This window comes from Danio aesculapii, chromosome 15 (genome assembly GCF_903798145.1).
Source record: "Danio aesculapii chromosome 15, fDanAes4.1, whole genome shotgun sequence".
NCBI lineage: Eukaryota > Metazoa > Chordata > Actinopteri > Cypriniformes > Danionidae > Danio > Danio aesculapii.
The window spans coordinates 7,429,699-7,453,672 of record NC_079449.1 but is presented as its reverse complement, the minus strand read 5'-3'; the positions used below and the strand labels follow the sequence as shown (position 1 = coordinate 7,453,672).

The 23,974-nt window shown below is 35.5% G+C and overlaps 1 protein-coding gene across 1 annotated transcript in view; it reads left to right on the top strand.

Moving 5' to 3' along the window:
* Positions 1-1,567: 1,567 nt before the first annotated feature.
* Positions 1,568-23,974, top strand: part of clstn2b (calsyntenin 2b) — a gene marked incomplete at its 5' end in the record, with an annotated part of 106,412 nt that continues 84,005 nt past the window's right edge. Inside the window, 2 exons of the mRNA XM_056473731.1 lie at positions 1,568-1,682; positions 16,908-17,103. Coding sequence (XP_056329706.1) covers positions 1,568-1,682; positions 16,908-17,103 — 311 coding nt within the window. The remainder of the gene's footprint in view (positions 1,683-16,907; positions 17,104-23,974) is intronic.

Below are 23,974 nucleotides of genomic sequence, written 5' to 3'. Positions count from 1 at the left end.
TTGTCTCTTTGCTCAGCTCACCTCTTCATGTCTTCAAATGTCAGTGGTTCGTTCACGTTACACTGACAGTCACATATAATCTTAACCAATGTACACAGTCTGAGCCGATAGGAGCCATGATGATTAGTTCACCTTTCGAGTCTTCTGGTTCTTTGAGTCGTTTGTTCATCACGTGATAGAAAGACTCAAACCCGAGGACTCGAGAGGTGAACTGATCAAATCTCTTTCCGGCTCTAAATGCATGCGATTGGCTTCTGTCTTTCACGTGATGAACGACTCAGACCGAGGACTCGAGAGGTGAACGGATCAAATCTCTTTCCGGCTCTAAATGCATACGATTGGCCTGTGAGGAACGAATGACTCAAACCCGATAGAGGACTCGACAGATGAACGGATCTATTCTCTTTCCGGCTCTAAATTCATATGATTGGCCCGTGAGGAACGAATGACTCATACCTGATAGAGGACTCGAGAGATAAACGCATCAAATCTCCTTCCGGCTCTAAATGCATACGATTGGCTTCTGTCTTTCACGTGATGAACGACTCAGACCAAGGACTCGAGAGGTGAACGGATCAAATCTCTTTCCGGCTCTAAATACATATGATTGGCCCATGATTAATGAATGACTCAAACCTGATAGAGGACTCGAGAGATAAACGGATCAAATCTCTTTCCGGCTCTAAACGCAAATGATTGGCTTCTGCCTTTCCGCGATAAACAACTCAAAAGACTTGAAATGAACGATACCACCTGCACAAATGTGCGCAGTCTGCACACGCACAGATGAACGAATCACTCCCTGAGAGGACTCGTAGTTCCCGAGTCATATTGAAGATTTGTTCAAAATGAACGAATCTTTCAAGAACGACCCATCACCAGTATTAATGAAATACGGTAGTAACTGTAAAAACGAGGAATTACTTTTACAGTTTATGCCATATTTTTAACGGTAAAACACTGGCAACCACAGCTGCGTTTTTTTACCGTAAATTTTATAGATTTATTTTTTACAGTGCATCAAAATAAAGTGTGACCTTAAATTGTATTAAGCGTACTCCTAAACTTCTTGACATTATTTTACAGCTTTTGGCTAATTTTCTTTCAATGTTCGTCGCTAAATGTACAAATGATATCTTTGCTCCAAACAGTTTTAAGCACAGAATGGAAACTACAGCACATCTTATTCATTAACCATTTATAATACACTGAAACTTCATGCCCTCTGCCTATATGCTTCAAGAATTACCGATAAATTATAGTTCTCATCAGGAGCTTGACTAGCAGTCTTAAAAGTACTATTTAATAGATGTCTAATCTGTTTCTATAGCGTGTATAAAAATACTCATGTACGTGTGGACATAACCTATATGGACCTGAAGCTGCTGTGAGCTGAATGTTTACTGCTGCATGTATGTTAGTGTAGACGGGCTCGATGTGAATTTAAGAATGGATACAAACTATTTTTAGACATGCGGGCATTTCTATTTCAGAATAGAATCTTTTCTAAGTAAATCAATGCTCATTTCTCTCTCTCTCTCTCTCTTTCATCTTTTAGTGAAATAAACACAAGCCGTGGATCGAGACCTCGTATCATGGCGTCATCACAGAAAATACAGATGAGGTTCTGCTGGATCCACCTTTAGTGGCTCTGGATAAAGATGCACCAGTTCCATATGCAGGTACATGAGGGCTTTATAGGCTACTGGGTTTATAGTACAGCACTGCACACACATCTTTCCTGAGGCCGTCTCAGTTGAAGTGTGTGTGTGTGCTCCATCTGTTCTTTCTGATTATTAGATGCTTTGTGCCTTCCCAGATCCCCCACTGGTTGGCAGATCACACTGCCAGAGTATCAGAGACTCAACCAAACTGTGTTTCTCTAATACAGTTGTCCATAGACACACACACTTGCACTGCTATCTTTATGGGGACTTTCCATAGATGTAATGATTTTTCTACTGTACAGACTGTTTATTCTGTCCCACTACCCATAAAACCAAACCTCACAGGAAACAATCTGCACATTTACATTTTTACTTCAACCTGTGATTTATGCGCTGTTTGCCTATATATCTATCTATCTAGTCCATCCATACATCAGCCCGTCCATCCATCCATCCGCCCATCTGTCAATCAATCAATCAATCAATCAATCAATCAATCAATCAATCAATCAATCAATCAATCAATCAATCTATCTATCTATCTATCTATTTATCTGTCCATTTCTCCATCAATCAATCAGTCTCTCCATCTATCTACCAGTCTATTAATCAATCAACCAACCAACCAATCAATTAATTCATCCACTCATCCATCTACCTGTCAATGTCAATCAATCACTCCATCCATTCATCCTTTTGTCACTCGATCTGTAGTATCTCTATATCTAATCATCAATCAAATCAATCAATCAATCAATCCATCCATCCATCCATCCATCCATCCATCCATCCATCCATCCATCCATTTGTCAATGTCAATCAATCTTTCCATCTATTTATCCGGCTGTGTGTCTATCCATCCAGCTATCCGTCCACCAATCAATCAATCAATCAATCAATCAATCAATCAATGAAATCAATCTCTCCAATCATCCATCTGTCTATCTGTCAATCAATCAATCAATCAATCTCTCCATCCATCTACCGGTCCATCTCTCTATCAATCGATCAATCAATCCACCCATCACCCATCTGTTTATGTCAATCAATCAATCAATCAATCAATCAATCAAGTCTCTATCAATCAATCCATCCATCAGTCCTTCCATCCATCCATCAATCCATCCATCAATCAAAACGTCTTTCCAACAATTAATCCATCAAATCAATTAATCAGTCTCTACATCTATCCATTAGTTCTTCCGTCCGTCCATCCATCCATCCATCCATCCATCCATCCATCCATCTGTCAATCAATCAATCAATCCTTCCATTCATCCATCTTCCTGTCAATGTCAATTCAATTAATATTTCTATAGCACCTTTACAATGTAAATTGTCAAAACAGCTTAACATAGAAGATTCTAGTAAATTGAAGTCGTGTCAGTTCAGTTTTTAATCAATCAATCTCTCCATCCATCCGTGCATCCATCCATCTTTTTTTGTCAATCAATCAATCTCTCCATCCATCTATCTGTCCATCTCACTCTCAATCAATCAAGCCTCTCTATCAATTAGTTCATCCATTCGTCCACCCTTCCATCCATCCGTCCATCCATCCATCTGTCAATGTCAATTAATCTCTCCATCTATCTATCCAGATCTCTCCATCCATTCACCAATCAATCAATCAATCAATCAATCAATCAATCAATCAATCAATCAATCAATCAATCAATCATTGCATCAGTCAATCAATCTCTCCATCCATCCATCCTTGCATCTATCAGTCAATCAATCAATCAATCAATCAATCAATCAATCAATCAATCTCTCCATCCATCCATCCATCCTTGCATCTATGTGTCAAATCAATTAATTAATCAATCAATCTCTCCATCCATCCATCCTTGCATCTATCAGTCAGTCAATCCATCCATCCATCCATCCATCCATCCATCAATCAATCTCTCTCTCTCCCTCCATCCATCTATCCTTGCATATATCAGTCAGTCCATCCATCCATTCATCAATCAATCAATCAATCAATCAATCAATCAATCTCTCCATCCATCCATCCATCCTTGCATCTATGTGTCAAATCAATTAATTAATCAATCAATCTCTCCATCCATCCAACCTTGCATCTATCAGTCAGTCAATCCATCCATCCATCCATCCATCCATCCATCAATCAATCTCTCTCTCTCTCCCTCCATCCATCTATCCTTGCATCTATCAGTCAGTCCATCCATCCATTCATCAATCAATCAATCAATCAATCGATCGATCGATCGAATGAATGAATGAATCAATCAATCAATCAATCAAATCAACCAACCAACCAACCAACCAACCAATCAATCAATCAATCAATCCTTGCATCCATCTGTCCATCAATCAATTAATCAATCTCTCCATCTATCCAGTCCAATTGCTCTCCCTTTAAGCTGTAATTCTTCATAGTGCACACTAGTATATGCCACTGCATTTCAGCTAAAATAAGGCGTCTCAGTTCAGTTCTGAATGATGCCGCCCTGCAGCCTCAGACTGGAATCAATAAATAAATATATAGTAATTCAAAAGCATCTCATATAAATTTAACTCGATTCTGGTGGAATTAATTTTAAGATAACAATTAGTGTAGCTCAGCATAGCTCTTTTTCACTCTACCTCTAGCTCTTATTCTTTCGTATCTTCCTTCTCTGAAAATGTAGTGCTACTGGCGGTTTTATTTTCTCTCTGTAAAATACGATCACATTTAACAATCCCTGCTCTCTTTTTTATTCCTTCTAAATAAATGAGTTCTTTGGGGAGGGTTGGTGGAGTTTATACTGGAATTCTAGTCAGACAGCTGCTGGAGAAAGAGAAGAACCCTATAGAAAGACAGCGAGATCCCTGCACATATGAAAACACACACACACACACACACACACACACACACACCAAAATATACAACATTTATATGTACAACCAATTGGTTTAATACATTACATAGCCACTTTTTTATTGCTTTATTCATCAGGGGTCGCCACAGTGGAATGAACCACCAACTTCTTTCATTCATTTTCTTTTCGGCTTAGTCCCTTTATTAATCTGAGGTGGCCACAGCGGAATGAACCACCAACTTATCCAGCATATGTTTTACACAGCAGATGCCAGTAACCCAGTAATGGAAAAACATCCACACACACTAATTCACACACATACACTACGGCCTATTTAGTTTATTCAATTCACTTATAGCACATGTGTTTGGACTGTGGGGGAAACCAGAGCACCCGGAGGAAACCCACACCAACACAGGGAGAACACAGAAACGCCAAATGACCCAGCCTCGAACCAGTGACCTTCTTGATTTGAGGCGATTGATTGCTAACCACTGAGCATAAAACAATTATTTTGTCCCCCCCAAAAAGTTGTTTCAACTCATTTTAAATAAATAGCTTGAATAAACAGCAACATGACTGAGCTGAGAAGATATTATTCATGCATGCACAAGCACATGTCTGAGTGCATTAGGTTTAGTTTGACACTCAACTAGTCTCGGGTGTGATGTAACAGGTAATGCATCCATAAAACGTAATGCAATATAAAGTTTGATTAATGGTTCTCCGGCAGCCAGCGATAATTAATTAAGAGGGCGTAATTTATGTTTAAGTGAGATCGGGTTTGTTAAGAGGGTAATTGCTGGCAGGTTACAAAACAACATGCTGAATAATTGATGGCTGTAAAGCTCCAGTGATTCAACAGCGCTTTATATGAAACTGTGGACAAAAACAGCCATGGGTTCTCCAAGTCAAAGGTTGTTGAGAATGAGAAATCAAATGCAAGATTTGTCACTTTGTTGCCAAGTAATGCTTTGATAGGGTTTAATATTAAATATTATTACCAGATATGGACAAAAAATAAGTATCCCATATTTGTTTGTCCATATTTGACCCAATGCTGGGTTATGACAACCCAGTGTGCACTGTATATGGTGCATACTAATAAATAACAATAGCAGACAGTACATAAACCCAAGGGACAGTCACTATTTATACTGTAACAGGACAAATTCAGTTATTCTTATTGATATATTAAGATACGTATTAATATTTTAAACACCTCTTATTCGTTTTAATCCAGCAGGGTATAACATTCATATTTGTTCAGATGAAATATATATACTCTAAATATGCTGGATTATTTCAACCCAATTTTAAAATATAAAATAAGATGCAAAACCAACTGGTGGGTTAAAAGCTTATGTTAAAATAATACCACTTTGTTAAAATTTTACCAAAACATTTTGAAATAACCCAGCATTTTTAGAGTTAATTGATCAATTAATTGATCCATTTTGATTAATCTCATTCGAGTTTTTATTTACATAATACAGTACATGCATGGTTACTGTGTATATTTATATATACACATGTATAAATACACACACATACTGTAAACAAAAACATTTTTTACATATTTTATTATATATAAATTTTATATATTGTAAAGTATTTCATGCAATACAGGCATGCATGTATTTATATACACAAAAATATACAACGTACACAAATATTTTGCAAATATGAACCTATTTTGAATGCAATGAATCATTAGACAGCATTAATACCTGTACATATACAGTTAAAGTCAGAATTATTAGCCCCCCTTTGAATTTATTTTTCTTTTTTAAATATTTCCCAAATGATGTTTAACAGAGCGAGGAAATTTTCACAGTATGATAATATTTTTTCTTCTAGAGAAAGTTTTATTTGTTTTATTTTGACTAGAATAAAAGCAGTTTTTCATTTTTTAAAAGCCATTTTAAGGTCAAATTATTAGCCCCTTTAAGCTATATTATTTTCGACAGTCGACAGAACAAACCATCATTATACAATAACTTGCCTAAGTACCCTAACCTGCCTAGTTAACCTAATTAACCTAGTTAAGCCTTTAAATGTCACTTTAAGCTGTATAGAAGTGTCTTGAAAAATCTCTAGTCAAATATTATTTTCCGTCATCATAGCAAAGAAAATAAATCAGTTATTAGAGATGAGTTATTAAAACTATTATGTTTAGAAATGTGTTGAAAAAAAATCTTCTCCCCGTTAAACAGAAATTGGGGGAAAAATAAACAGGGGGCTAATAATTCTGACTTCAACTGTATTTAAAATATACACTCACCGGCCACTTAATTAGGTACACCTGTCCAACTGCTCGTTAACGCAAATTTCTAATCAACGAATCACATGGCAGCAACTCAATGCATTTAGGCATGTAGACATGGTTTGAACTGCAGCAGACCATCTTGACCGAGCATCAGAATGAAGAAGAAAGGTGATTTAAGTGACTTTGAACATGGCATGGTTGTTGGTGCCAGACGGGCTGGTCTAAGTATTTCAGAAACTGCTGATGTACTGACATTTTCACGCACAAACAACTCTAGGATTTACAGAGAATGGTCTGAAAAAAAGAAAATATCCAGGGGCGGCAGTTCTGTGGGCACAAATGCCTTGTTGATGCCAGAGATCAGAGGAGAATGGCCAGACTGGTTCCAGCTGATAGAAAGGCAACAGTAACTCAGATAACCACTTGTTACAACAGAGTACGCAGAAGAGCATCTCTGAATGCACAACATGTCCAACCTTGAGGCAGATTATCTACAGCAGCAACAGACCACACTGGGTGCCACTCCTGTCAGCTAAGAACAGGAAATTAAGGCTACAATTCACACAGGCTCACCAAAATTGGACAATAGAAAATTGGAAAAACGTTGCCTGGTCTGATGAGTCTTGATTTCTGTTGCGACATTTGAATGGTCGGGTCAGAATTTGGCATCAACAACATGAAAGCATGGATCCATCCTTCCTTGTATCAACGGTTCAGGTGGTGATGTAATGGTGTGGGGGATATTTTCTTGGCACACTTTGGGCCCATTAGTACCAATTGAGCTTCGTGTCAACGTCACAGCCTACCTGAGTACTGTTGCTGACCATGTCCATCCCTTTATGACCACAGTGTACCCATCTTCTGATAGATACTTCCAGCAGGATAATACGCCATGTCATAAAGCGTGAATCATATCAGACTGGTTTCTTGAACATGACAATGAGTTCACTGTACTCAAATAGCCTCCACAATCACCAGACCTCAATCCTATAGAGCACCTTTGGGATGTGGTGGAACTGGAGATTCACATAATAGATGTGCCACCGACAATTCTGCAGTGATGCTATCAGGTTAATATGGAGCAAAATCTCTGTTAATGTACTAACAAATCCTCTAAATAACAGCATTTTCTTTGGAAGAAAATGTCATCAGTAGTACACAGAGAAGCTAAATATGCATTTCACTTAAAAACAAAACTAAATAACAATCTAAATAAACTCAAAGCAAATTCAGAAGCTGAAAATGTCTCATAATCTATATATCAATAGTCTATAACAAAATAATCCTTATAACATGTTTTTAAATATGGTTTATATAGCAGTGGCTGTTCTGTCTGTCAGATGTAGCGATGGTGGAAACCTTACTTGCCGTTTTATTGTTAAACCCAAAGTGACAAGAACAAGTGACTGAACAGAAAGAAAGAAAGTGAGTGACGGATTGAAAGCTCCTCATCACGTCAAAGCTCACTAGACACTTCAGTGATGAAGACGACTTCTGAAAGGTCACTGTGAGTGCAGGTGAACACGAGTCCCTCAAGGCCTGTAAACGCTCGTCTGTAAGAGGAACACTGACAGACCGAGTAAATTATCACCACTTTACGAGTCTCTATCCTTCGGCGGGCTGTAAACATTGATTAAACACATGTCAGTATATGAGAGACAGCACAGGCTATAGCTGAATAACTCCACCTTCATATTATACTTATAATAATTCAACGGCACATCATCAGCTATTCCTCCTTACACACTCTAATCCCTTTCACTTGGTCACACTTTATTTTGATGGTCCATTTGTAGAATTTAAGTTACATTATATTCACGTGCCAACTAATTCCCTATAGATTATAAGGGCGTACTTAAACCATGTACAGTTGCCTTGAACAGGGCCGAAGCACACTTGTCCCCCCCTCCAGTCTCCCCCGACGGCCCGCACTCACATTGCATTTGCTCCTGAGCACGCTTACATCATTGATGATGTGCTGTTCAGTAAGAAGCGCTCTTGCTCAGCACAGTGGCCATTTCTTTAGTTATATCGTTTTAGTCATTTGGGATGCAGTGACACGCAGTCAAATATTTCACTGAACAGATCAGCCACCTTCAATGCTCATAAACAATCATAAAGTCCTTGTGCTGCAGGTATTAGGGGGTTTGCGGAAGGTGCAGCTGTCGTGCAGTGAGGAGCTTGCGTCTTTAATAATCTACGACAGTTTGCATTCCTTAAACAATAGGAACGATTAATAAATCCACATGAAACAGTCCCTTAAAAGTGACATCCCGGCTTCAGTTTCAGGTCCAGGCCCACTTTGCACTCGCATTAATTAAGATTCACACTGCTTTTGGACAATCAGTTTTTTCAGTTAAAGCAGCAGAAAGATGGAATAAAATACCAGTGTATATCAGAGAGAGTACACTGAAAAAAGTGTTGCATGCAAAACTGTTGCAAACTATTTATTTGTGTTGAATTTAAACAATCAAATTAAATTTAATAATGTTCAACTTAATTTGTTTGTTTAAATTCAGCCTAAATAAATTGTTTACAACCACTTAACGTAAAAAAAATAATAATAATCGAGTAAATCCAAGGAATCATCTTTGAATCATTTTTTTCAGTGTACCACTTTTAATCATTTTAAAATTGTTCTTAAAATTTGGCTTAAACAAAATCAGATATGCAGCCACTGATTTGATTTCATTTTATTGACAATGATGTATTGTATGTATTGTACTGTAAGTGTATATAGCATTATTTTTTGCTGTTAAATTTGTTACAACTTCTTGCCCAGGGACTACAGATATGAATTAGCTTTATAGGTAACTCTGGCACAACATGTCATGTTTTACATTTTTCCTGTATAAATAAATAAACAAACAAATAAATAAATAAATAACAAGCGTACTGCTCCAAAGCCCAAGTGTAAAACAAAACAAAAAACAAACTAAATAAAATAAAATAAATAAAAAATAATAAGAATAAAATAATAAAAAATTTAATTAAAAAAGAATAATAATAAGAATAAAATAATAAAAAATAAATAATAATAATAAGAGTAAAATAATAAAAAATAAAATAAATAAAATAAAATAAAAAATAATAAGAATAAAATAATAAAAAATAATAAGAGTAAAATAATAAAAATAAAATAAAATAAAATAAATAAAAAATAATGAGAATAAAATAATAAAAAATAAAATAAAATAAATAAAAAAATAATAAGAATAAAATAATAAAAAAATTTATAAAAAAATATTAAGAATAAAATAATGAAAAATAAATAATATAAATAAAAATTATAAGAATAAAAAAATAAAAAATTTAATAAAATAAAATAAAAATAATTTGCTTATTTGAAATGCTAATAGTATTTTGTAGAATTGATTTTATCCATAAAAAGTTGTCTAACTGTGGATCAAAAAACTAGCAGCATGCAGACACAACAACAAATACATGGAGCGTAAAATAAATGTATGCATCTAAAACTAATAATGCATAGCAACTTCAATTTAAATGGTAATTTGCAGTTGAGGTCAAGGGTCATGTGCCTATCATTCACTTAGGAGAAGCCAGTTTAATTGGACAGATACTGACATATACAGACAAAACACACTCTTAACCTCAAAACTATGAATAAAAGATCACAAGGTTAAAAAGAGTTTGAATTATTGATTGCAGAAAGCAGCAAGAGAGGTTTAGACCACAAATATTTTCCTTTTCAGCTTTTTTTAAACACTACTCATGTTGCTACAACCTAGTTTATTATTACTATTAATAATAATAATAACAATAATAATAATAATAACAACAATAATAATAATAATAACAACAATAACAACAACATTCATTCATTCATTCATTTTCCTTTTGCTTAGTCCCTTAATTATCCACTATTCCATCATGTGTCTTATGCAGTGGATTCCCTTCCAGCTGCAACCAGGTACTGGGAAACACCCACACACTCCCACATTCACACACTACAGCCAATTTAGTTCATGCAATTTACCTATAGTGCATGTGTTTGGACTGTGGGGAAACCAGAGCACCTGAGGAAATCCCACACCAACACAGGGAGAACATGCAAACTCCACACAGAAATGCCAACTAGCCCAACCAGGACTCAAAACAGCGACGTTCTCGCCGTGAGGTTACAGTGCTAACCACTGAGCCACCCTGCCGCCCAACAATAACATTATTATTATTTTATTATTAACAAACTAGGTTGTAGCAATATGCATATAATAATAATCATAATCATAATAATAATAATAATAATAATAATTATTATTATTATTATTATTAATATAATAAAATTATTATTATTATTATTATTATTATTATTATTGTTATCATCATCATCACCATCATCATCTTCATCATTTAAAATAATTGTTATTATTATTAAACATTTTATTATTATTATTATTTAACAATATTATTATTATTATTATTATTTATCTATCATTATTATATAACATTATTAAATATTATTATTATTATTATTGTCATTTAACATTATTAAATATTTATATTATTATTATTACCATTATTATTATTTAACTATTACTATTATTATTATTACTTAACATTATTATTATTATTATTATTATTATTTAACATTAATAAATATTATTATTATTATTATTATTATTATTATTATTATTATACATTTAAAATGAAACAAAAGGTTTTTAAAAATAATAAATATAATTTTCAAATAAAAATCTAAGATAAAACCTTTTAAAATATGTATTTACTTATAAACAAGTATGGGGGAAAATTAAAAGGCCACTTGACAATTCTTTGGAAGTTTAAAATATGATTGAGTAAAATGTTTATATTTTGTTTGTCTGATTTACATTTATTCCAAATTTCTACAACATTATGCATTTATTTACAATTGGTCAGAATAACAAATGTTTTAATTATTTAACTTGTGAAAATATTGATGTTTTATTTTATGCAAAAAAATGCTTTAAGTGACAATTTAAATGTAAAAGAAATGTTATTAGTAGATTAACATTTTAAAAAATGACATTACACAAACGCATAACTATAAATGACAAATCAGTATATACAGTTGAAGTCAAAACTATTTTTTAAATATTTCCCAAATAATGTTTCACAGCAAGGAATTTTTCACAGTATTTCCCATAATATTGTTTCTTCTGGAGAAAATCTTATTTGTTTTATTTCGGCTAGAATAAAAGCAGTTTTTAATTTATTCAAAACCATTTTTAGGTAAATATTATTAGCCCCTTTAAGCTGTATTTAATTGTCTACAGAACAAAACATCGTTATACAATGACTTGCCTAATTACACTATCCTGCCTAATTAACCTAGTTAAGCCTTTAAATGTCACTTTAAGCTGTATAGAGGTATCTTGAAAAATATCTAGTCAAATATTATTTACTGTCATCATGACAAAGATAAAATAAATCAGCTATTAAAATATGCTATTAAAATTGTTATGTTTAGAAATGTGTTGAAAGAAATCCCTCCGTTGAACAGAAATTGGGGGAAAAAATATACAGGGATGGCTAATAATTCTGACTTCACCTGTATATAGCATTAACATCAAGATACAGGTATTTGAACCAGGGTCTGGTTATATATAGATAAATATATTCTGTCCTGAAGCAGTGACCCTGTCAAAGTTGAGAGACCCTGGTTTAAAGGATATCCTGACATTAATGCAATGAGAGAAAAAGTGAGAGAAGAAACAGATTGTCTGGGGAAGAGAAAGATATGAGCTACAATTCTTTTGTTCAAGAGCTCTGTCTCTCTTTCTCTCTCTCTCTCTGAGCTGTCAGCTTATTGGAAATACTGGAGAGCATGTCAATCACAGACATACTGAGTTAGTGTGTGTGTGTGTGTGTGTGTGTGTGTGTGTGTGTGTGTGTCTTTTTAGTGGTCCAGCCTTCAATTCATGCGCTCCATACTTATTTTTCATTCCTCTATAACCAGCGCCGCAACGTTCATCTCTATATCCATATTTATGCATGTAATCAGATCATATTTTTGCCCAGGCGGTGCATGAATATATATATATATATATATATATATATATATATATATATATATCACAAATATGAAATATTGAGATGTGTTTATACTGAGGTGTTATACAGTAGGGTTTGTGTGGTTTCTATTCTACTCAGAAAAACTTCATTCATTGCTCTCGTATCACTTTACAGCCTCTAATAATAAAATCATTTCAGCTCAGATCAAAGTTTCAAGTGCATTTATTTATTTATTTGGCAAGAACATGGGCAGTTTGCCATCATTATAGCTAAATAATCTCTTTTAAGTTGTCAAATTAAGTTCTGTGGTTATTTTAGCAATAATGGCCAGCAAAGAGAAGACATTTTTCTTGAAATGTGATCAGATCACAAGTGCTCAGCTGAGATTAATTGATGTTCATGACTAATATTAATATGCAGCTCATTTGCATATTCTCTTACATTAAGCATTTAGCACACGCGCTTATCCAAAGCAATGTATATTAAAGGATTTAAGCAATTACATTCATACAAAAAGCATTTAAAGCAAGCACTGAAATAAAAATTCACAACAATGTAAATTCAGGAAAATAATATTAACTTTTCAATATTTGTATTCTGTGTAATGATTTCTGCAATTAACAGTGTGTAAACTTCAAGAACAGCCCATTTATTTAAGAATTCAAAAGTGACAGACTAGTTAAGAATTAAGTGAAGAATTAAGCTGCGGTCTCTAGAGTTTGAGCTTGCAAAATTATGTTGTATGACGCAGTAAAATGAGGTGTGATCAAACAAGATAATTAAACATTGACAAAGCAAGCGATACCTTGATACCTCCATATTTGACATTTCTGTACAGAGAGGTCATGTTTTGATCTTCTACTGGTCTCTCAGAATCACAGGATGTGATGTGTATAAAGTTTGAACTTTGGAAAGCAGCAACATGCGAAACTTGTTGCATGAGCTTGTGTTTTTATGTCTATAGCATTCGCATGGGTTTGAATGAGAGTTAGAAGTGCAGTATGAACACAGCTTAAGGTATGACTGAATTTCAAGCAGATCATTCACACAGAACAGACCAGAATAAAGATAAAACAAAATAGAGAGTTAATGCATCTTATGCGTGTCAGTATGCAAACAGTGATAGAGCCAATTCAGAGGAAGGGGATGATTGGGAGGCCATGATCGGTAAGGGCCAATAAAGGGAATTTGGCCAGGACACCAGGGTTACACCACTACTCTTTACAAGAAGTGCCATGAGATTTTTAATGACCACAGAGAGTCAGGACCTAGGTGTAACGTCTCATCCGAAAGACGGCGCTCACTGACAGTATAGTGTCCCCTTCACTTTTCTGGGGCATTAGGACTCACACAGACCGCAGGTTGAGCACCCTCCGCTGGCCTCACTAACACCCCTTCTAGTAGCAACCTAGTTTTCCCATGTGGTCTCTCATTCAGGTACTGACCAGGCTCAGCCCTGCTTAGCTTCAGTGAGTAACCGGTCTTAGGCTACAGGGTGATATGGCTGATACAGGGTGTAGGTTGCCAAGAATGAGCCACATGCCAGTCTACAACCACACTGCATTACTGGACTGACTTATAAACTCAACCCCTCTCCCCCCAAAAAAAATAAAAAATTATCAAATGCATGCTTTTTTTTTTGGAGACAATCATCAAAAGAGAGAGAGAGAGAAAAAGCTTTGAAACAAAATCTCTGTGTGGACGGAGGGCCAAACAATACATAGTCAAATGTATCTGGATTGATGCAGATTTAAGCCTAAATGCAAGAATCCTGCTTGAACGCCCACTAGTTAAACCTTAAAGTCTGTCGCTGCATTTTGATAAAACCAAAGCTAAATAATAATAATGAAAGCACACACACAGGCTTACTTTTTCTTTTTTTTAATGCATGTCTGATGCACTTGAGCATGCGCCAAATACGAAGCCAGTGAAACATTCTGAAATACTGTATTACTCAACAAAGGGATTGCTGCTGTTTGCTCCATCTCTTTCTCTCTGTTGTTCTGTATATGTGCTGAGAGTGGGATTATTCACAAGATGAAAGAGTGGAGAGATGGAAAAAAAAAAACTCTTATCTGTGCCAGACAGCAGTGCTTTTTACAAACACACAGACACACAGACACAAACACACACACACAGATTAATAACTACATTTCATAAATAGTCAGTGTTCATCTATGCAAATCTCACTAGCACTTTCTGGATTATCTTGGGTAGTTTCTCAAATATGATTAGCTACAAGAGATTATTAAAGATGAGGTGAGATTTACCAACATTATTGGTGATTGGCTATTTCTATTATGCCTTTATTTATGCAATGCCCAAATATATTTACAAAAGGAAGAAATATTTACAATAATAATAATAATAATAATAATAATAATAATAATAATAATAAAGTAGCAAATAAAACAAAGTATCAAACAAAGTTCAGTCAACTCAAGAGTAAGGGGACGCTAGTGAAGCCAAAATCAAAGAAATAAATATAACAAAACAATTCTAACTCATAAACAAACCCCTTACCTCGCTAGAAGCATGAAAAGAAAAATCTTCAGCGCCAAGTGCCATAATCTTACCTATGCTGAACTAGATATACAAAAATATAAATACACAGATGGCGTTCACTTCTTACCTGGTGTTTGTTGTAGTTTCTGGCTTTTCTCTTAATGAATCAAGCTCAGACTGGGGTTATGAATATCAGAAGAATATACTGTATTGGAATATTTCCCAAAAAAGCAGAGACGTCCATAAGCAGACCCATCTCTAGTCTCGCTCCAGGACAATCCAGTGTCCCTCAAATTTGCTATCCCCTTTATCCTTGCTTCCTCCCACCTTTGTGTTTTCACAGCTGTTTCCCAGGAGGCCTCTCTCCTTTACGACCCCTATTAAAAGACCCCTCTTTTTGTTGGCCCTTATAATGTACAGATCTATTAGAATCATCACCGTTTTTCCACAAACAGTTCACATTTGGTAATCATGACTAGTATCTATGTTTCAAACATCTACTGGACTCTTCTCTCCCATACAGTATGTGTCTTTTCAAATATACATGACAGTTTCAACATATGTTGTATACATTTCATGCCTTTCTGACACAGAGGGTTCTTAATGCATCCCCAAGTCCTCTCTCATTCTCTTTTATGACCCCTTTGCCTTAACCTATCACCTGTTTTCAAAGATATATAATGGCAGATTCATAGGGCCCTCCACTCACCCAATTAAATGTGTCTTCATATAGGTTTAGTAAATAAACATCTTCTTCATGTTTTAAACAATGGATTGACTACATGTTTGAAATGGAAATCGTAGGACATCTTCCCTATCCACCTTACTCTGTGGACAAAGTCAACTCTCAATACAATCTCTTGATTTTGCCAGGTAAGAGCTGGACCAAGAAGTAACAAACAAACAATCAAAATTAAGATGTACAAAAATCACAAAGTAGTTCAAAAATGGGCAGAAATAATCCGAAATAATTTTATCCAAACGAAAGTAAGCAAAAACAACGAATCACAAAATCATGTCGGGAAAAACACACAAAAACGGGGGGATCAAAGGAAAAGCGCTCTCTCGTGCGCTCTCCCTGGCGTCCTTTTATGCGATCGCGCCATGTCACCCAATGATGAGTGACTGGTCTCCCAACCAATCGGCTGTCGCGAAGGCGGACCTAAAGGATATGACAGGCTGAGAGGGAGAGAGAGAGAGAACAGGAGGCAAAAATCCTACCAATATACGGCAACCGTAACAATACTATGATTTGGGACACAATAATTCTGTTTTCAAATACTATTTAGGATGAATAGTATGTGAATTGGGACACAGCACATGTGTTTGGACTGTGGGGGGAAACCCACGCCAATTTGGGGAGAACATGCAAACTCCACACAGAAATGCCAACTTGACTCGAACCAGCGAACTTCTTGCTGTGAGGTGACAGTGCTAACCAATGAGCCACCATGCCACCCCAATTGTGATGAGTTAAAACAATAAATCGTGTCTCCCTTTAGATCATCTCACTGAGGAGCTTTTTGTGGGATTAAAAGAAAAGCAATAATCCAGAGATTACAATCCGAGCGTTTGCTGAAACTAAAGTCCTAATCCGTCATCTTCTCTCTTTCTCTTTTGTAGGAGAAATCTGTGGTTTCAACGTGCAGGGCCTCAACGCTCCATTTGAGGCTGTGCTTCTGAACGGGACATCTGGAGAAGGCCGGCTGCGGGCACGAGGGCCGATCGACTGCGAACGACACCGAGAATTCAGCTTCATCATTCAGGCTCACGACTGTGGCACAGGACCACAGGGCCACGGACAGAAGAGATCACACAAGTCAGTGTGTGTGTGTGTGTGTGTGCGCGCGTGCTGAAAACAGCGTGATTCATGTTTGTCAGATGTTTTTAAGCTCAAAAAGGAACACAGTGAACTAATTCGCAAATGAATCATGCTTGACTCACCTTTTTCCTTACTCTCAGGGTTCATCTTAGATTTGTTGTTTGACTACTTTTAGAAACCCCCTGCACTTAGAGTTGGGTAGATGAAGCTTTTGAAATATATAGTAGTGTGCAAAAGTGGTGGCCTAAGACTTCTGCAGTACTGTTTGTATATACGTATTTGACTTATTTGAGCTTCTTTATTAAAGGGATACACACAAAAATAGTTTTGCTGCTTGCTCAAACTACTTAAAAAGAGTTGAAACAACAACATTTTAAAGTTTTTTTTGAGGAGAACAATTGTTTTATGTTATAAGAAAAAAGAAAGAAAAGATGGAAAATAGGAAAGAAAGGAAAGGAAGGAAAGAAGACATAAGAAAGAAAAAACATTGAAAAAAGAAAGAAAGGAAAGAAGAAAGAAAAAACATTGAAAGAAGAAAAGAAAGGAAAGGAAAGAAGAAAGTAAAGAAGGAAAGAAATAAAGGAAAAAAAGGAAAAAGTGAAAGAAAGAAAGAAAGAAAGAAAGAAAGAAAGAAAGAAAGAAAGAAAGAAAGAAAGAAAAGAAGAAAGGAAAGAAGAATAAAAAGAGGGAAAGGAAAGAGGAAAGGAAAGAAGAAAGAAAAAAGCAAAGAAGGGAAGGAAAGAAAAGATGAAAAGAAGAAAGAAAAGAAGGAAAGCAAGGAAGGAAGGAAGGAAGGAAGGAGAGAAAAAAAAAGAAAAGAAGAAAGGAAAAAAGAAAGGAAGGAGGAAATAAGGAAAAAAGGAAAGAAAAAAGCAAATAAGGGAAGAAAGGAAAGAATAAAAGAAGAAAGAAAAAAGCTAGAAGGGAAGGAAAGAAGAAAAGATGGAAAGAATTATTACATTACACATTACATTACAACTATCCCTAGATACAAACATAAAATATATTCACACAGTTTGTAAAAGCTGTCATCATTTACTTTTTCCAAACCTTTTTGACTTTCTTCTTTGTAAAACATAAGATATTTTGAAAAATGCTGAAAACCTGTAACCATTGACTTCTATAGTATTTGTTTACTGTGAAAGTCAATGGCTACAGGCTTCCAGCATTCTTCAATATATCTTCTTTTGTGTTCAACAGAAGAAAGAAATGAAGGAAATAAAAAGAAAAATAAAGAAAGAAAAAAAGAGAAAGGTTTAGGAAAGGTGCCTAAATAGTGAGTTTTTTTACTCTGAGCTGTCTCATTAAGATACAAACATAAAACAGATATTCACATAGTTTTGACAGTCATATTTGCTACTAGTTCCAAACCTGTTTGTCTTTCCCTCCTCTGTTAACCACAAAAGACGACCTGTAACTGACTTATTTTTCCTACAATGGAAGGGAAGGGTTACAGGTTTTCAGCATTCTTTAAAATATCTTCCTTAGAGCTCAACAAAAGAAAGAAAGAAAGGTTTGAGATCACACAAGGGTGACTAAATAGCGAGTTTTTACTCTAAACTATCACATTAAGATACATAACATAAAAGAGAGATATTGATACAATTTTTAAAAATTCTGTCATCATTTACTGCTTGTGCCTTTCATTCCTCTGTTAAACATAAAAAGATATTTTGAAGAATGCTGTAAACCTGTAACCATTGACTTCCACAGTATTTGCTTTTGCTTCTGGTTACAGGTTTGCAGCATTCTTCAAAATATCTTATTTTGTGTTGAACAGAAGAAAAATAAACTCAAAGGTTTGGATTCTTATAAGGTTGAGTAAATATTAAGTTATTTATTTTTAATTTTTAGGTGAACTCTCCCTTTAAGATACAAAAATAAAATAGAGGATTTGGAGGGGAAAAAATAGAGAACATTTTGAGAACAAAAACAACTTTAACAAGCAAACGTCAGCATTTCTTTTTAACCTGTCATATCTTTGTTGTTCTGTCCAGGTTAATCTCATACCGCCTCTATAATATTGTATAATTTATTAAAGACCCTTTTCAGATTTCTGGGTTTCTGTTGGCTAAAATTAGAGAGCAGTGAATGGGAGAGTACCACAAATTGTTATCATTTCTGCATTCTAATGTGCTCAAATGACAAAAGAACTCCACAAATGTTTTCATGACTTTCCAAAAAAATAAAAAATAAAATTAAAAAAAAAGGGGGGGGGGGGGGGGGGATTTATGAAACAGATAACATTGCCAGAAGAGAGACAATATTCTGACAAAATTAATCGTAATTTTAAAATATTATGATTAAACAATATTGGATTTTGAATGTTTTAGCACAATATTAAATTTTCTTTACACAGACGCTGCATTAGAAACACCTCGTTTAAGTGTTCACTAGGTTTTTTGTGTGCATTTAATTTGATGCAAAGATGATATAATATAAAGTACAGCTTTATTAATGTACATACAATTTATTTAAAAATCGAAATATAAAAACATGAGCTTTTAAGACGCTGATGACCTTTAAATGCATCATCATCACCATCTTGTGAAAAGGCTCCAATAATAAAAAGATTTTTTTTCCTCCCCCAAATATGATTTCACAGCATTAGCGGTGTGTTGGGATCATTATCATGCTGAAAAATAAATCCATTACCAATGAGGTGCTTTCTAGAAGGAACAGCATAATGGATTCACGATTACAACAATTCAGACAATACTGCTAACAGGACTGGCAGAAATGCAGCACAAACCAGTGCATTGTTCCTGTGTGTTTCACTCAAGGCTGCAAGCACTCATTCTTCAACTCCGTCTATAACAAGTCGCACACGATTAGACAAAAATGCTCTGTATTTTCCGGTTGTAATATATTGAGGAGAATCAGAAATAATTACTGTATATATGGTCATTAGACTATCACTAAAATAACGAAAGCAATGGTGCTTAAATGGTAAAACCTTTGCACAGCACAAGTCTGTATACATTTATACTACCTTTCAATAGTAATACCTTATTCTCAATAATGCTGCATTTAGTTGAATAAATAATTGTGATACATTTATATTTTTAACTTAAAATGACTTTTCTATTTGAATATAGTTTAAAATATTGTTTATAAATACAGCTAACAAAGCTGTATTTTCAGCATCATTACTCCAGTCTTCAGTAGCTGTTTCCATTCACCTATTTTTATGTGCATTTTGGATATGCGCATAAACCGGTTGATGGAAACACCAAGATGTGCATAAATTTTAACGTATGCGCATAAACTACGATGGAAACACTTTTACCGAACAAATTCCAGTATGAGTATTAAAAACAGTCATGTGATTTTGTTATAAGAGATCATGTGATGATAAAAATGTGTGTGAATGGATAATCCAGCAGGCTGAGCACACTGTAAAACATCTCAAATGTTGTTCTGGTCATTCTAAAATGCCTTTACCACTTCAGTATTAGTGTTGTTATATTATTAACTACCTCCAGAGTCATGAGTGTCTGTGCTCCGTGTCCCATGCCTTCAAACGCCACCGCGCATTCACTGTGTGTCAGGATTTTCTTCTGAGACGCAAGTCATTTATTAAATAAAGAAAAGATTTACGCAGCTTCTCTTACTGCAGTAAATTCCGTTTTTACTGTTGATGTTTGATGCCAGATAATCAGGAAGTGACGATTTTATTGGCTTTGACTCATTGGATGGAAACGCTGCTTTATTAGCACATCTTTTATGCCATAATCCAGTTTTGCGCATACAATTAATTCACATTTTTGGATGGAAACATAGCTACTGTAACATGATCTTTAATAAATCATTCTGATTTGTTGATAAAGCAACATTACTGAAAATTATAAACATATACTGATATATTATCGGCAGCACAGTGGCTCAGTGGTTAGCACTGTCGCCTCACAGCAAGAAGGTCGCTGGTTTAAGTCCTGGCTGGTTCTGTTGGCCTTTCTGTGTGGAGTTTGCATGTTCTCCCCGTGTTGGCGTGGGTATCGTCTGGGTGAAAATGGGGTGCGGCTCCTTTAAGAGAGAACGCCATTGTGTGCGTGTGTGTATGTGAACTGTCTGTAGACGCATGTAACACGAGAAGTGCATGTGCGCGGGACCGATGTTTCTTTTTCTCTGATGCTCAGATTAAGTTATTGTTCTGTAATACACAGTGACACTGCGTATAAGTGTATAAGAAGAATAAAGCACAAGATATGGGATGCGACCTGTGTGAGCCTTGATTGACTTTTCAGCTGCTACAAGAGTTAGGAGAGCTCTCCTGCAGTATTTTTAACTCAACGCGTTACACGACGTCTTTCACATATATTCGAATATGCAGGTGTAAGTAATATGAATCATTCCCATATCTTTTTTTAGTTCATTTTCTGAGATGTAGAACACAGAAAAAGCTGCCTATAGAGAGACACACACGTGCTGGTAAAGACTGTGTGTGTGTGTGTGTGTGTGTTTATAAAGCTGTTTGACTGATGAATATGAATTTGTAGCTAAATCGTTAGCGGTGCCATCGTTAGCGGTGTTTACGTCTTTGCTACAAGGCTAGACACTGTACATGTCATGATCAATTTTAACAAATAAAAACTCACAGGCTACCGCTTCTGCTTGTTGGAGCTGCTCCTTCTTTGAGGAGATTTTAGCTGAATCCAGCACTGACCTGGGAGAGATTCTGGAAGCTGTGTTTTGTCAAATCATGCTTGCTATGCATCTTATAAATCTCTGGAACATAATTAATATTGAACTGAAAGCACTTATGTCTTTGTGTCGTGTCCTTTGGAAGCCCAAATACAGAAACAGACGAAGCTCTGTGAATATAGCAGCGTTTGGATGGCATTTTAGCTCCCTCTGCTGTAACATTACAGCGCCTCTGGCCACGCCCCTTAGCTGCGCAGTGTGTGTGCGCAGTAAAAGTACGTTTGTCATCTCACAGGCCCAGAAGTATTTTTTTGTAGTCCCCAAACTTCGTTCAGTGTGGGCTTTGCTAAGCTAACTCTGTAAAAACCAATGTCTCCCTTTGCATTGAACTTTGAGCATCTTACATTCAGAGATCCTGTTTTTGTTCACACAGCTACATTACACATCAACTAAAGTTTAAAATATGATATCGTAGTGGACCACCCCTTTAAATGACCGCAGACACCCGAGTCACAAAATGTGGAGGTTTTTTTTTTTCATTTGGCGAGCGGGATCAAATTCCATTAAAACAACACTCCTCCACCAGTCCTTCATATTCTAATTCAATACCTCAGTCCATCAGGGGAGCATGACTGAAATGTTCCTGAATGAAAGTGAAAGTGCCAAACTGCAGTTAGAGTAAAAAACTAAAAATTAATAAAATGACATGAAACTGCGGAGTAAACGTGGATAGCGATTAATGATGTTAATCGATCTATGTGCCATGTAACAGGGAATCATGAATGGAACATTCAAAAGCAACTCATGTAAACACTATAACCATGTTATTGTCTTAATCAGATTAAGGCAAATCATTAAATCACTGATGTCACTGTAAAAGTAATCACAAGTCCCAACCCTACAAAAAAAGATGTTCCCTGATTTTGATTTTCTCTTTCCACAAGTTAGTAGTAAGCTAATGTACTTTCATAATGCAAATCTTACATTCATGCTAACAAACAAATGATCAAAGAAATATATTAATGAATTGATGTTTACTTTAAGCTTATTATAAATATATAATTCATTCATTCATTCATTTTCTTTTCAGCTTAGTCCCTTTAATAATCCGGGGTCACCACAGCGGAATGAACCGCCAACTTATCCAGCACATGTTTTATGCAGCGGATGCCCTTCCAGCCGCAACCCATCTCTGGGAAACATCCATACACACTCACTTACAATCATACACTAGGGACAATTTAGTCTTACCAATTCACCTGTGCCGCATATGTTTGGACTGTGGGGGAAACCGAAGCACCCGGAGGAAACCCACGCGAAGGCAGGGAGAACATGCAAAAACTCCACACAGAAACGCCAACTGACCCAGCCGAGGCTCGAACCAGCGACCTTCTTGCTGTGAGGCGACAGCACTACCTATTGCGCCACTGCCTCGCCCTAAATACATAATTATACTGTTCAATTATAATGATTGAAATATTTTTGTCAAATAATTTTGTGGCTCAAATGTATCGGTTCAGGCACTGTTTTGGCACCGGTATTGTTTTAAAAGAATCAATATAGCACCGGTATCGAAATAACCCCAAACGATACCCAACCCTAGTAATTACCATGGTTGATAACCCTGTTTACTAAAAACACAAAGTTTAAGTCAAAATCTTTAAGTGCTCATGCAAATGAAAGCAGCACATTAACAAACTCAGAGCAAAAGACAACTCTTTTACCAGCAGATATAATAAAGAGTCTTTAATAAAAATTTAAATGAATGAACTAAGTCTTATATAATATTAAAGACTAACCAGGTTTGTAATAAAAAAGAAAACCTTACAGAAAAGCGAGAAGGACCTTCCTCATTACGCAATATCCCTTTAATCCAGACAGGATTATTATATTCAGCTCTGATCTCTGACACACACACACAGAGAGATAAAGTTTTTACTTCAGATTTGATGCCTAATGCATAAATGTGTGTGTATGCGTGCGTATGTTCAAGTTTTTACTGTAATAACACAGATTAGCAGGGGTGTTTGTAATCTCGTCATGCTGCCCTTTGCGAAGGATTGATGATATTTCACACGGTCTTTAAAGTGAATGATGTAAGCTGGTTATTTGGTGTTTTCAGCTGGTGAAAGTGTGTCAGGCCTGGCCGTGAGGAAACCTTGAAGCACTTTTTTTTTTTTTTTTTTTTAAATATCTTTCTCTCCCCGAAGACTCTAAGACTTTA